A 14,609-nucleotide genomic window follows, 5' to 3' on the forward strand; every position below is an offset into this window, starting at 1 on the left:
AGGCTGGCCTCAAACTCAGAAATCCGCCTGCCTCTGCCTCCAAAGTGCTGGGATTAAAGGCGTGCACCACCACTGCCCGGCCTCTCTGTTCCTTCTTCTCTCCCTTACCCTCCCCCTCTCCCTCTCTCCCTAATGGTATTATGATTGAACATAGGTCCTGGCCCTGCTAGCCAAGTGTTCCACTGCCTTAGTTTTACAGTTTTTCAGACATGGTCTTGCCAAGCTGCCCAGGCTAAGGTACTGAGAAGACCCTTTCTGAGAGGGGGTGGTCTCTGTGTGGACAGATGGTAGCCCACATGCTTTGATGAATATTTTCCTGTCATTTTTTTTCTCTCGGTTTAATTCAGAGCATAGAGTTAGAGTTGCATATAAAAAAATCCCACTTACCCAAGGCTGGGAGTTGACCCAGTAGGAAAACCCTTGTTACCCAAGGGTGAGGTTTAGAATTCGGATCTCTAGGACCCATGTAAAGTCAGATGTGGCGGTGCACATCTGTAATCCCAGAACCCACCTCGAGATGAGGAGGATGGTGAGAACTGCAACCTGAGGTTGTCCTCTGACCTCCACACATTTGTAGTGGAACATGCGCATGCACACGTATACACGCACGCCAAAGACAAGAGGAAAAAAACAGTCCTACTTATAGTAGATAAATGTTCAATTAAATGCTCCCTGCTAAGTTTGAAAATGAGTTGCTCCTATATTTTCTATCTCTGCAAGACATTCTTAACTCCCCCCCCCCTATTCATAGCAAAGCTGTCTTACAAATGAAATCATATTAAAGCATTAGAGAGATGCATGTGGGATGTCACTCCTGCTTAGGTCTAAACGCAGCTCCCCAACTCAAAGAGCACCATCTTAGCCTTACAGGACATCTCTTTTTCCCTGTAGGCTTTGTGAGCCATGGACTCCTATGTGATCCAGACCAATGTTAATGACAGCCTGCCTTCAGTTCTGGATGTCCGCGTCAATATTGGTGGGAGAAGCTCGGTGCAAGGGAGAATGAAGGGCAGGAAGGCCAGGTGGAACGTGAGGCCCTCCGACATGTCCAATAAAACCTTCAATCCCATCCGAGCCATCGTGGACAACATGAAGGTGAAGCCGAATCCGAACAAAACCGTGATCTCTCTGTCAATTGGTGAGTTCGGGCCACTTGACGGAGCGGTGGCATCGCCTGACCACCTCCCGCTCTCATGGGCTGCCTGGAAGAGAGGAGAGGAGATGAGACCTGAACATGGGGATGTAAACTCTTGGGGGGGTTCTTTTGCCTTCCTCTTCTGTGAACAGGGGACCCTACTGTGTTTGGGAACCTGCCTACAGACCCTGAAGTGACCCAAGCCATGAAGGATGCCCTGGACTCGGGGAAGTACAATGGCTATGCCCCATCTATTGGTAAGCTCGCCCGGAGATGCTCAGAGTATCTTTTGGTCATTGCTAAATAACACGGTCTAATCTCAAACTAGCAATCCTCCTGCCGTAGCCTTTCAAGAGCTGGGAGCTTTCAAGGCACGTACTATCGTGCCTAACTTTTAATTTTTTTTAATTAAATGTGTTTATTCATGTGTGAACGAGTGTGTGTGGGTGTCACACACACCGAGATAGAGATAGAGATAGATAGATAGAGAGAGAGAGAGAGAGAGAGAGAGAGAGAGAGAGAGAGANAGAGAGAGAGAGAGAGAGAGAGAGAGAGAGAGAGAGAGAGAGAAAGAGAGAGGGAGAGAGAAGAGAAATCAGGCAGACAAACAGATGACAGACAGACAGACAGATGGGGGTAAGTAAGAGTGCATTCTGAGTGGCCACGGTATGTGTGTGTGTCAGTTAAAGGACACCTGCATAGACTGGTTTTCTCTTTTTATCCTGAGGGTTGAACTCAGGTTGCCAGACTTGGCAGCAAGCACCTTTACCCAATGAGCCACCTCACTTGCTTTCTATCAAGCTTTCTAAATAGGACTCCAAACTATAATAACACAGCAATAGGAAGTTAATTCCCTTCACACATGACTGAGCTGAACAGAATGAACTGCCCTTGAGCAAGGGTAGAGGGTGGCTGGATGCAGCTCTGAAGTTCGGGGAACGACTGTCAATCAAGGGATGCAAACCTCCAGCTTCCTCTCCCATGTCTTGTTTCAGGCTACCTATCCAGTCGAGAGGAGGTCGCTTCCTATTACCACTGTCCTGAGGCTCCTCTGGAAGCTAAGGTGAGTCAGGGTACCAGCTCAGAGGTCGCTGAGGGCAAGCACGCTCCTTGCTTCTGTCCCACAGCAGTGATAGTTTGGGGTGGCAGGGAAGCTGAGGAGAATCCCTGTGTAGCAAGTTGAGGGCGTCTTACACAGGTGGGGTCGTTGATCAGTAATTGTGATTAATGTCACCATGGTATAAGAGGTGTCTCCTGACATGGATATACTGTTGTCCTAGAGTCTCGAAGGGCCCCCAAGGTCATCCTAGATTTGATTTTCTTCCAAAGATCATTGAGAAATTCTTCACAAATAGTAAATCATTTAATTTAAAGGAATTTCTCATTAGGAGGTATTTATGCATGTATCTGCCTTCACTCATGTTAGGGCACTGGGACAGAACATTAGGAGTCAGTCTCACGGCACACTGGATTGGTGGCAGGGCCAACCTTGAATGCTGCCCTCCCCTCTTGTTGTCTACCTCCTAATCGAAGAGGCATCTCTCATCTGTGTTCAGAGAAGAGTCAGGCTTCAAATCTGTGGTCAAAAGTAAATAAATAACCTGGTGGAAAATAGTCCAAGGTCAATCGAAGATTTCCCTTGAGAGTTGGTTGAGTCATAGCCAGCTTGTCCTTTTTAAAGCGATTTGCTTAATTTTTTAAAAGTGGTCATCATTTTCAACAACATTTAGAGATAGCTGAGAAATGATTAGAAGAGAGTTAGACACATACATGGATGATAGATAGACAGCTGATAAAGAGCAGATAATAGATGATAGATTATGGATAGATGATAGATGATGGATAATAGATAAGTAGAGGATAGATGAATACATATCTGATAGATAGACAGTACATAAGTGATTGATGGTAATAGATGATAGATAATAGATAAATAGATGATAGATACATGATAGGTGATAGATAGTAGATAAATGATAGCTAGATAGATGATGGGTGATAAATAAGTAAATACATGATAGATGATAGATGATGGATAATAGATAGATGCTGGATGATAGATAAATAAATAGATGATAGATAGATGATAGATTATAGATAGGCAAGTTAGATGACAGATAAGTAGATAGACAGACAGACAGACAGACAGACAGACAGACAGATAGATAGATAGATAGATAGATAAGATAGATTTGGTTAGGCTCAGCACAATCCTTTCTATTCCTTTGGAACTTATTAAAATAAGTTCATGAACACCTCCAACTTACACACATGATGGACTCTCTCCCACCCTTTCTCTCTTCACAGGACGTCATTCTGACAAGTGGCTGCAGTCAGGCCATTGAGCTGTGTCTAGCTGTGTTGGCCAATCCTGGACAAAACATCCTCATCCCGAGGCCTGGGTTTTCCCTCTACAGGACATTGGCCGAGTCTATGGGGATTGAGGTCAAGCTCTACAATCTATTGGTAATCAAAATCATTTTTGACGCTTATTTTATCTTATATGTACGGGTATGCTTGCCTGCAAACCACTTGTGTGCCTGCCTGAAGTGGATGTTAAAGTCCCTGGAACTGGAGCTATAGATGGTTGTGAGCCATCCTGTGGATGCTGGGAATTGAACCTGAATCCTTTGTAAGAACAACAAGTGCTCAGTTACTCACATGTAGAAAAAGAAATGACCATTGTCATACAGAAACTGGTCTGCAGATGGGAGGTTGGAGCCAAAGGCAGACTTTATTCTTTTAAGACTCTTTATATTCATCTATTTTGTGTGTACGTTGGCGCAGTGAGTTTAGTGTGTGCATGCAGTGCCCTGTGTGTGGAGGTCAAAGACAAATTCCTGTAGTTCTCTCTCCCCAACACGTGGCTCCCAGGGCTGGAACTCAGATCATCGGGCTTGGTGGCCCCTTTGTTTTATTCTTCACACTGAATTCTTGGGCTGGATATTCCCTCTCAATTGTTCAGAAACATCTTGGTCTCACTTTTCTCAGCCTGAGAAGTCTTGGGAAATTGATCTAAAACAACTGGAATCTCTGATCGACGAAAAAACAGCTTGTCTCGTGGTCAACAACCCGTCCAATCCCTGTGGCTCCGTGTTCAGCAAGCGGCACCTTCAGAAGATTTTGGCAGGTAAGTGCAGGCGACCACCCACCTTGCGGGGGGGGGGGGAGGTGAGAGCAGCATCCTTTAGCAGCTCCCTGAGCCACAGAATGTCCTGGGTCTGGAATGGAGATGGAGAAAGGCCAGCACTGCCTCTAGCCGATGTTGTGTCATGGGGCCTGGGACTTGTCTAAAAGAAGTAGGAAATGAGATGCACATCCCTAATCCAAAACCGGCAAGCGCTTCATTTTGGCCGATTTTGGTTAAGAGGTAATTCACCTGTGTTTGCCTTTCTCCACTACCATCCTATGGAAGCAAGAGTTTGGAATGTGTGGTCAAATGGCACCACAGTTAGGCTAGACATCCTGACAGAATATCAGAAGTGCTTAGTTCCCAATGGTAAGATTCGTGATCAGGGAATGCAGAGCACAGAGGGGCCAGGAGCGAAGGAAATGATGATGTAATCCGAACTGAAAATGACTCCAGCCTCGCATTCATTATTTTCAGTGGCTGAAAGGCAATGCGTCCCCATCTTAGCCGATGAGATCTATGGTGACATGGTAAGTGTCTTAATACCGTATTGTTTTCTGGGTCGTGGAGAGTTGCCTGATGGGACGGTCAGAAGCAGCTGGCCATTCTGTGCAGACAGTCTCAACAAGTTCACAGGCCCCTCAGGTCAGCTTTTCATTAATTAAATTATTTAATCCAGAGAGCTGGGGAAAAAAGCAAAAGTTCTTGGTATTCCCTTGAACGTAGACGCCGAGGAGGTAGGAGAGAGACAAAGGTCCCTGTGGATTTCTTGTTTATGACTCTTATGGATGTGTGTTCTGAGTAGTTGTTGGGGAGAGGGGTCATGAAAATGTAGGTCAGTGGTTGGGGAAATGCTCAGCTAGCATGCTCAAGTCTGGGCCTAATTCCTGGCACCAGAAATGAAAAGGGAAAGTGCAGAGAAAAAGGAAGAATGGTTGATATCATTCTAGACTTCTTTGGGAATATTACAGATCCGTATGTGCTGTGATGCCTTCTAGTGCCCCCCACCCCCCAAAGTCTGCATTCTGCGACATAGCTGGGCCCTGGAATGTTAAACATTGGATTATGGGCCTCCCCTTTTATTTTTAAATTTAGAACTCCAACTATTGAAATTCCATGGCACAAGTTTCCAGAGGTTGTACACACCACTGGACTAGCATCATCACCTTCATGTTAGACTTCCTTTAATCCAGATTACACACCAAATTAAATGTCTTTGGAAAGTTTCCATGAACTATGTGGGATCCAGTTATGCCTGTAGGTCTTTACCCTGTCCCTCAACATCTAAGAGAAGGGATGGGAGGGAGACACGGGGTCCAGAGGAAAGCATTCAAGGATGCTCTCCTCTTCCTCAGGTGTTTTCAGATTGCAAATATGAACCAATGGCCACCCTCAGCACCAATGTCCCCATCCTGTCCTGCGGTGGGCTGGCCAAGCGCTGGCTGGTTCCTGGCTGGAGGCTGGGCTGGATCCTCATTCACGATCGAAGAGACATTTTTGGCAATGAGGTGAGAGCAATATGGTGGAATGGTATGAGTAGTTTAGTATACGGATTCGGTTTTGAGTACTCAGTGTTGCGGAGGGAGAGGTCTCCTCCCTTTCCTAACTGACTGTTGTTTTCAGTGTCTGGAAATATATTGGATGAAGGTATAGATAGATATTTCTCATCCAAACCCAGTTTTCTCATATTTGGGTCTCTGTGTCTGTGAAGAGGTTCCACCTGCCTCTAATTTGAAGGCTATAAAAAGGCAAAGAACAAAAACAAAAACAAAACCCACAGTAATGATGGCACTATTATTCATGTTTTATGAACCTATTTTTATTTTATTTCCATAACACCTTGTGAGAGCATTTTACAGTTAAGGAAAACAGGGTGCAGAGAAGTTACATCATCTACCCACAGTCACACAGATGATCTAATGTAAGAGGGTCACCAGGTGCCATCTTTCCTGAGGTTTAAAAACCTGGTCAAAAGGTTAGACTAAAGCCACACAGCGCAAGGATGCTTAAGGAAGGCTAAATAATTTTGTCTCCTGGGGGATTCTAGATTCGCGACGGGCTGGTGAAGCTGAGCCAGCGGATCCTGGGCCCGTGCACCATCGTCCAAGGTGCCCTGAAGAGCATCCTTCAGCGTACCCCTCAGGAGTTCTACCAGGACACTTTAAGCTTCCTTAAGGTAAAGGGCAGCTTGCAGCCTTTCACTTGAGGACTTTGGGGGCCAGAGAACATATCAGCAGAATTAGGAATGATGGCCCTTCATTTCTGCAGCCCTGTGCAACTGGGGCTTCCTAATCAGAAGGCGACGTGAGAGTCGTTCTCCATAGGAAGCTTCCCCCCACTTCTTGTAATTCACTCCATCTTGCTAAGAGCTTCAAGTGATGGGGTTCTGTTCTTTTTTTTTTGTTTTTGGTTTTTCGAGACAGGGTTTCTCTGTATAGCCCTGGCTGTCCTGGTACTCACTTTGTAGACCAGGCTAGCCTCGAACTCAGAAATCCGCCTGCCTCTGCCTCCCAAGTGCTGGGATTAAAGGCGTGCGCCACCACCGCCCGGGGTTCTGTTCTTGTTGGCTCTTTGTACTATAACATTAAGCCTAGGTGTGTGGCCTTCAATGAAGGTTCTACCTTCAATCATGTTTTTGTTTCTGTTTTAAAAATTGCTTTAGTCCATCAAACATTACATATGAAAGTCAAGGTTTTCTTTCACTTAAAATTTTATCCTTGGTTGTTTTGTTTCTCTCTGCCTCTGGTAGTCCAATGCGGACCTCTGCTATGGGTTGTTGTCTGCCATTCCTGGACTCCAGCCAGTCCGTCCATCTGGAGCCATGTACCTTATGGTAAGTGTGCCTCTGTGTGTGTGTGTGTGTGTGTGTGTGTGCCTGTGTGTGTGTTCCTGTGTGTGTGCCTCTGTGTGTGTGTGTTTGTGTACGTGAATGTGTGTGCATGTGTATGTGTGTAGATATGATAAAGCATAGGAGATGGCGTGCCAGGATCGCCATGGGTGGTCATGCAGGGTCTGCCTCCATCTACAAAGGTGAGCTAGGCACCGGCCCCCATCATTTGAGAAACTGTCTTGTTATGAATAATCCCAGTGCCTCGATTGACCTGTGTCCACAACAGCCTCTCAATAACTTCAGTACTCATGCCATATGCCGATACAGAGGCACGCTTTGTGGTTCTGTCATGCTGGCTCCTTTGGAGGTCGGGGGACCACATATTTTGTCTTCAGTATCACCAGTGCCATTTGTGGCCCAGGGATGCTAACTGTCCTGCAGTGAGTGGGCTAGAGCCCACAGCGTGAAAAATAATGTGGTCCTGATGCTAACTATGCCTCTTTTGGAAAAAAGAGAGATGACATTCTTCTCCCTGTATTCCCTTACCAATATCCCGGAAGGAGCCCTTCAATAAACTAAAATACGGATATAACCATGTCATCTTCCTCGAGTGATGGTTTTCTCAGTTATGGGTGGCCGAGTTCCCAGATGGCTTCAGGGACCCCCTGGCCTCATTTCTGGCTTAGGAAACTGGTCTGTATTCCTCCAGTGACACGCTGGGCTTCTCTTTTTATTGTGGGTCCAGGTGGGAATTGAGATGGAGCACTTCCCAGAGTTTGAGAATGACGTGGAATTCACAGAGCGGTTAATTGCGGAGCAGGCTGTCCACTGCCTCCCGGCCACGGTGAGTGCTGGTGTGGGTCTCTGCAGACATTCCCAACAGCCCCTGCAGAGCCCAGAGGTCTTCCTGAGCTGTGGTTTTAGCTTTATTTCCTCCCATACCAAGTATTCTCTTTCATCGTTATCCCCCTCGGACCAGGAAGAAAAGTTGGAGACACTGGGTGGGAGGGGAGTTGTCTATTTCAAGATGAATGAATTCAGTCGCCAGCTCAGTCCCCTCCTTACAGTGAAAGGACATCCCTAGTGGAATGGCATTGCTCTGACTTGCACTCTAGAGGCCTGGCTAGGTTAATGTGAGTCAGTATCAGATTCGGTTGCCCTGGAGATAACAGGTCCTTTTTTTGTTTTGTTTTGTTTTTGCAGTGCTTCGAGTACCCAAATTTCTTCCGGGTGGTCATCACAGTCCCCGAGGTGATGATGCTGGAGGCTTGTAGCCGCATCCAGGAGTTCTGTGAACAGCACTACCACTGTGCTGAAGGCAGCCAGGAGGAGTGTGACAAATAGGCCCTCACACATCCTCCTGAAGACGTGTCCCACGCCAGGAGGGCTGGGCTGGGCTGCTCCTCCTCAGGAAGACAGATGTCCCTTCTGGGAGAGGGACCTTCAAAGCACCGCATCAAGACTTGAGGATTATTTCTTCTTCCCCCAGTCACATCCAACACATGCCTGGAACCCCAGATTCTCCCCTTACTCGGCTCTGCAGGGGTGACTCATGAGACCATTACCCCCATCTACACACTCACACACACACTTGCACACACGTATGCACGCACGCACCGTATACTTCCTTATCCTGAGAGTACCAGGTGAATAGTTTACCAGAAGGAAGCCGGGACCAGAAAAGCTACAGCTCAGGATGAGAGAAGCAGAAGGCAGAGGTTGCCTCCCCCACCATTTCCTTGAGCTGACACAGGAGCGTCCTCTTCAGTCAGGTCGGAAGTCGCCTCAGTTCCTGTCTCACTTCAGGAATACCTCACGCCCTGCGGTAGAGCTACATAACCAGAGAGAAGTTGAGGACTTGTGAATTTGGTTAATTGTATTCTAAGTGCATTAGGAAACTTGATATTTAAAGGATCCCTGATAGAATTTTTTTTGTAAAAATATTATTTTGCAGTGCAAATAAATACCAGCTTCCTAAACCGATTAGATCTGCTTGCATCAGGTTTTCTTAAAATAGGAGCACACCTCATTGAAGGAGAAAGAAGGGACAGGAGGCCTCTCCAGAGACATTGCTGTGGACGGGACAGCATCTTCCTCCTCGTCTTCTTGTAGAATCATCGCCAATTTTGCTGTCATGTGAATATTGATTTATTAATATTTGTAATATTATCTTTTCATATATTTTCTAAGGAACATTTATATTATAAGATCTTTTATTTTGTCAAGGGTATAAATTATTATTTTTTTCTTTCTTCTTTTTTAAAAATAAAATTTTATCAAGTATGCTTCTGTGTGATGTGTTTTCTGGGGCAGGGTTTGATCCAGTCCATAACCCACTAGGTCTCTGCCTTCGTCACTTCTTCTCATTGCTGTAACAGAGCACCTGACATAAGGAAGGGTTTATTCTGGTTCACAGTTTCAGGGGGTGCAGCCCCTCACAGAGGAGGGTGGCATGGAGAGAGGAACGAACGCTTGCTATACTCAGGTCATTGTCTCCTTTTTATTCATCCTGGGGCTCCAGCCCATGTCACGGTGCTGCCTACAGTTAGGATGGGTGTCTCCATCTCAGTTAATACTCTATAAAACCCCTCTATAATATGCCTCTTTTCTGGGTTATTCTAGACTGTGTTAACAACCAATACCAACCTTCCTGGTATCATCTATTTCTTTGTAGATGTACTCATTTTAGAAGGTACTTATGAAACAGGTGTATATGCATATGTGTATGTTTATATGTATATGTATGTGGTACAGGGCTCTGCCTTTCTTCCCCAGTGTTGTCTGGATGCTGACAACTCGCTGGCTCAGAGAGGCGGCAGGGCAGAGTCTGGAAAGGGGAGTCCACAGCCTGTGTTTTCCTTCAGGGAATCAGATGCGGATCTGATGTCAGAACAGAGGGGGAACAGGGGGACCTGGGACAAACGCTGTGGTTCCCAGTCTCCTCTCTGGGGACCCGGGTGCCACCAGTATACTTCTGGGAGGGGAAGTCAGGGACAGGCATCCCTGGTTCACCCTTCCCCTCGGGGTTTCTGCATGCCAGGCAGAGAGGGGAGGGAGACTGTAATGACTGGGATCTGGTTTGATTGGGAGCAGATGCTGATTACCAGAGGGGCTGGAGAAGAGAAAACCTTCTTCAGGAATCTTAGGCATGGCTCTTCTAGGTGTAGGCTCTCCCTGTGGCACCCTTTAATGAAGCAGCTCTCTGCTTGGTCATATTGCTTGATTGGGGGTGGGTGTGGACTCAGACACTTTATTTGGGTGAGGCAGAGATTAAGTACCTCTTGGGTGAAGGGCACAAGGATACCCAGGAAAGGAAGATCATTGGCTAAAGGCTCAAGGTTCTCTAGGTACCTCATTAACATGGGGATGAGGAGTCACGTTATGCTATGTGACTGACTGCCTGTGGTTCTCTCTGTTGGGTATCGTGGTTACATGTGCAGAGCAGGTTGAGATGGATGGAAAATGGCTCCACTCTTGCTGTTCTCAAATCTCTGAGATTCCCTGGGATTTGAGCTTACTCAACTTTACCAGTTCTTCTGCATGTCTGTTGGCATTGTCCCACACACCCTACCTATGTATCTGATGTCTACTTGTATCTTCACACTTTCAATATCTTGGCTTTGAAACCTTCGGTACCAGTCACCTACCCTTACCTAAATCCTGTAGCTACTCAGTGGAACGTCTTTCATTTGACCTAGGCACTTTGTCTGCAAACCTTCTGCGGTGCAGTTGCCTATTTACAAATTTTTCTCAATGCCTCTCTTAGAGAAGAGCAGGAGAAATCTTACAAGGTCAGCCTGGGGCTGTATTAGAACATCAGAGTCTGGAGATGGCTTACCCAGGCCTGTTTTCTCAATTAGAAGAGGCATTTAGGGTCTCAATCCTGCTGGTCACACCCAAAGAATTATCTTAAAAAAATAAAAAAAAGTGCCAAAAGTCCCTACTAACCCGTGTTTCAGTTCAGTGAGCTGCCAGACATTTTATGCCTTAAATTTCCCTGTCATATCCATAAGGAAGGAAGGTACGGTGATAAAGATGATAAAAACGTTCATTTCCTGTGCGCCACCAGAGCGGACCTTTTCCAAAAACGTCTGGTTCCTCTTTTCCCGTCTCCGGGCCCCCAAAATAAACAGGAAGGTGGTACTTTACACAAGGCTCTTAGCTTCCCCTGCACAGATAATTCCACCCGGCAATGCTAACAGAATTCTGTCCAGACCCTGTAACTCTAGTTTCTCTGGTGTCTACACCAGATGCACAGTCAGACATCTTGGGGAAGTGACTGGGGTGTAGGTACAAAATCCTGGGCTCATCCCTACCATTGTGGTGGGGGTGGGAGAAGTGAGGGGTCGGGGAAAAGTGGAGGTGGGTGGTGAGAGATATGTGTACACTGGACAAATTCCAAACCACACATATAAACATCCCCTGCTTTATACAAAGGACCTGTCCTCCAGCCATCTGATTTCTTCTCTGGTGAGGAAATGAGTGTTTAGCGGTCCACACTTCAACAATGTTCTGAGCAGATGGAAGTGGCTGTGTATTCATGGGTAGGCACATTTTCCCTGTCAAAAGCCAGATAACTTTACAGTTCTGAGCTCTATCTAGGTTGAAATAGGGGTGACATATATCTGAAGTGGTCATCAAGTCCTGGGTGACCCTAAACATTCTTCCCTGTTCCTGAGCTTAATGTTCCAGAGAAAAACTTTTTTATCAGTGTCTGAGTCTCTGAATAAAAGCTTGGACAAGGGGTGCAAGCTGTGGATTCACCTCTCTAGATCTGAGCACAGACTACCCGCTGGCAGGCCTGTGCGATTAGACGGGCAGAGTAGTCATAGTTCACCCAGGTTCCAAATGCCCCAGCAACTGCACATGCGCAGATGAACGACCCCATGGGGCTGGACTAAGGGCCACAAGAGGTGCAGGTGAGCAAATTTTGGCAGCAGCTCCGCTTTCTCTCCATTTTGTTATACCTTCAGTTTGAACTTGGCTCCCCGCCTCGTGTGAGATTCTCTTCCTCCTGTGTGCCTTCAGATCCCAAGAACTTGACAAATCATCTCTGGGCGTCATAAAAGCCTGCCCGGCATCGGAGGAGCAAAGTAGGGTTTTAGCCGGTGTCAAAAACATTGCCCTTTGGAACGTTTCTTCAAAGAATCGCGCCCTTCACGGTCCTGCGTTCCTGCTGCTGGAAAAACGAATCGGCTCCAAAGGTGTCAGAGGTGAAACTGGACTGGAGCGTAGGGACAAGGGGAGACCTGAATCAGCGATGTGTAGACTGTAATGGAGAGCAGCCAGCGTGAACTAAAAGGGAACTTTAATTTTTATAGACGCGATAGTGAAGGAAACAGGTTGGGAGCGACAATCGGGGGCCTCCACAGAGTGAAGAAGAAAAAGTAGGGGGGAAGAAAGGAAAAGATGATGTTGGCTCACGTGAAATGCACCCGGGGGTGTTGTTAAAAGGCACGTGGGGAAGCTCTGCAAGCTTTCAGTGGAGGCTGGGAGCCAGGACACTGAAGTCAGACATGGTCTGCAGCAAACAGTAAATTCTTTGGGCAGCCAGGAGGGTGGGTTTGGTTTGTGGAAAACTGTGTTCCTGCTTGGTTCAAGTCTTGCTGAAGCCATTAATAGTTGAGAAAGGGCTTAGGGAACCCTGGCAAGGGTTTGGTTAAGGAGAGACTCTGTCAGCTCCATGCCTTCTGGATACTACTGAGGACTGACTGTAGGTACCCTACCGTTGAATGGTCTCGTGGGGGGACTCTTCCTGACTATAAACAATCTAAATATGCCCGCAAACACATCACTGTAAGAGCGTGAGGTTACTCCAGCCTCTGCTCAGGTCACACATCCGCTGCAGCCTCCTCAGCCCCTTTCACAGATATACACAGGCACGCTCCTGAGACAGGACCTGTAAGTTCCCACCCAGAGCCCGGTGCCCGGATACCTCACCTGGGAAGAAACTTAGTATCAAAGAGAGTCCTGGCTTGTGGGACACATCCTTCTGCCCATGGGCAGGGGTTGGAAGAATTAATATCAAGATGTTCATAGAATCCAAAGGGAGCTACAGATCTATAGTAATCCTACCCAAGTCACACTGACTTGTTTTAGTATAAAGAGTACCTAATTCACTCTTAAAGCATTCATACAAATGTGCACCCCAGCACTGTAGCCAAAAGCCGGGTGGGGGGATGGGGGGACAACTCAGATTTTCACTAATGGAATCACAATAAAATTATATAAAATGGTATAGTATTTAAAAGTACAAGGGGGCACCTGGAGAGATGGCTCAGCAGTTAAGAGCACTGGCTGCATTTCCAGAGGAGCCCAGTTCAATTCCTAGTACCCATGTGGCAACCTCTGCTGGCCTCCACGGGCACCGCTTGCCTATATGTGGTTCACGGAGATACACAGAGGCAAAGACACGTCTCTGTATATTTAAAAATTAAAGTAAATCTTTAAAAAAAAAATTCACAGCGAAAAGGAATAAAGTAGCAATGCACGCCTCAGTATTGTTGTTGGACCTTGAGAATATTAGGCCGAGTGAAAGATGGCAGTCAAAAATAATGTGTGTGTGTGTGTGTGTGTGTGTGTGCGTGCATGTGTGTATGTGTGTGATTCTGCTGATAGCAAATAGCTAGCCAAGGCGAACTCTCAGAGCCTGAAGCGTGAGGCTGCCTGAGGCTGGGAGTGAGGGTCAGGGTAGGAGATGAAGTGTTTGCTGGTGTGTACAGAGTGTGTCCTGGGGTGAGGGATGTGTTCTAAATTGATCATGGCGCTGCTTGCAGAACCCTTAAAATATTAAAACGATCAACAATACACTGTTAGGTGAGCTATATGGTAAGAGGCTACATCTCCACGACACCTCCCCCCCCCAAAAAAAAAAAAGGCAGAAGGGAGCGAGACCTTTGGAAACCTAACTGGAATATGTGTTGGCATTTAAAGGAAGTTCACGAAGTTTTTAATTAGCTTTGCTTTGAGACAAAGTCTTCCTGTGTTCTTCAGGGTGGCCTCAAACCTCGGATCCTCACCAGGCTGAGATTCCAGGTCCCCACCGCCCAACATTCAAAAGAAACGAAAAACAAAATAAAATGAAAACAAACCCAAAACTCGGCAAAATGACCAGCTTCCATTTATACGTTCACAATGGAAATCGGTTTTCTTGCGGAGAGTGTGACATTATTTCACTGGTTGCTTATTCCTAACAACCACATGGCAGCTCACAACCACCTGGAATTGCTTTGGCTTTCTGAAAGGGAAAACACTTGATCTCTCTTAAAGAAAAAGATACGTGTATTTTATGTGTGTGCCCAGGAGGCGGCATACATGCCGTGGTACAAGTCGGAGGACGCTTGCAGGAGTCTGTTCTTTCTTTCCACCCTGTGAGATGCTGGGTTCAAGTCAGGACACCATGTGTGGGGGCAGGTGCTTTCACTTGCAGAGCCACCTGGAAGAGCCACCTGGAAGAGCCTCCTGGAAGAGCCACCTGGAAGGCCTGATTTTTTTTTTTTTTTTTTTTTTGAAGG

The 14,609-nt window shown here is 46.5% G+C and overlaps 1 protein-coding gene across 1 annotated transcript in view; it reads left to right on the forward strand.

The window, feature by feature from the left end:
• Positions 1-9,380, forward strand: part of Tat (tyrosine aminotransferase) — a 9,868-nt gene extending 488 nt beyond the window's left edge. Inside the window, exons 2-12 of the mRNA XM_021220509.2 lie at positions 892-1,138; positions 1,288-1,392; positions 2,131-2,198; positions 3,443-3,601; positions 4,127-4,265; positions 4,743-4,795; positions 5,621-5,773; positions 6,313-6,441; positions 7,015-7,098; positions 7,841-7,939; positions 8,299-9,380. Of these exons, the coding sequence (XP_021076168.1) occupies positions 904-1,138; positions 1,288-1,392; positions 2,131-2,198; positions 3,443-3,601; positions 4,127-4,265; positions 4,743-4,795; positions 5,621-5,773; positions 6,313-6,441; positions 7,015-7,098; positions 7,841-7,939; positions 8,299-8,439 (1,365 nt within the window). The 5' untranslated portion in view covers positions 892-903 and the 3' untranslated portion in view covers positions 8,440-9,380. The remainder of the gene's footprint in view (positions 1-891; positions 1,139-1,287; positions 1,393-2,130; positions 2,199-3,442; positions 3,602-4,126; positions 4,266-4,742; positions 4,796-5,620; positions 5,774-6,312; positions 6,442-7,014; positions 7,099-7,840; positions 7,940-8,298) is intronic.
• The last annotated feature ends 5,229 nt before the right edge of the window (positions 9,381-14,609 follow it).

Source organism: Mus pahari, chromosome 20 (genome assembly GCF_900095145.1).
Source record: "Mus pahari chromosome 20, PAHARI_EIJ_v1.1, whole genome shotgun sequence".
Lineage (NCBI taxonomy): Eukaryota > Metazoa > Chordata > Mammalia > Rodentia > Muridae > Mus > Mus pahari.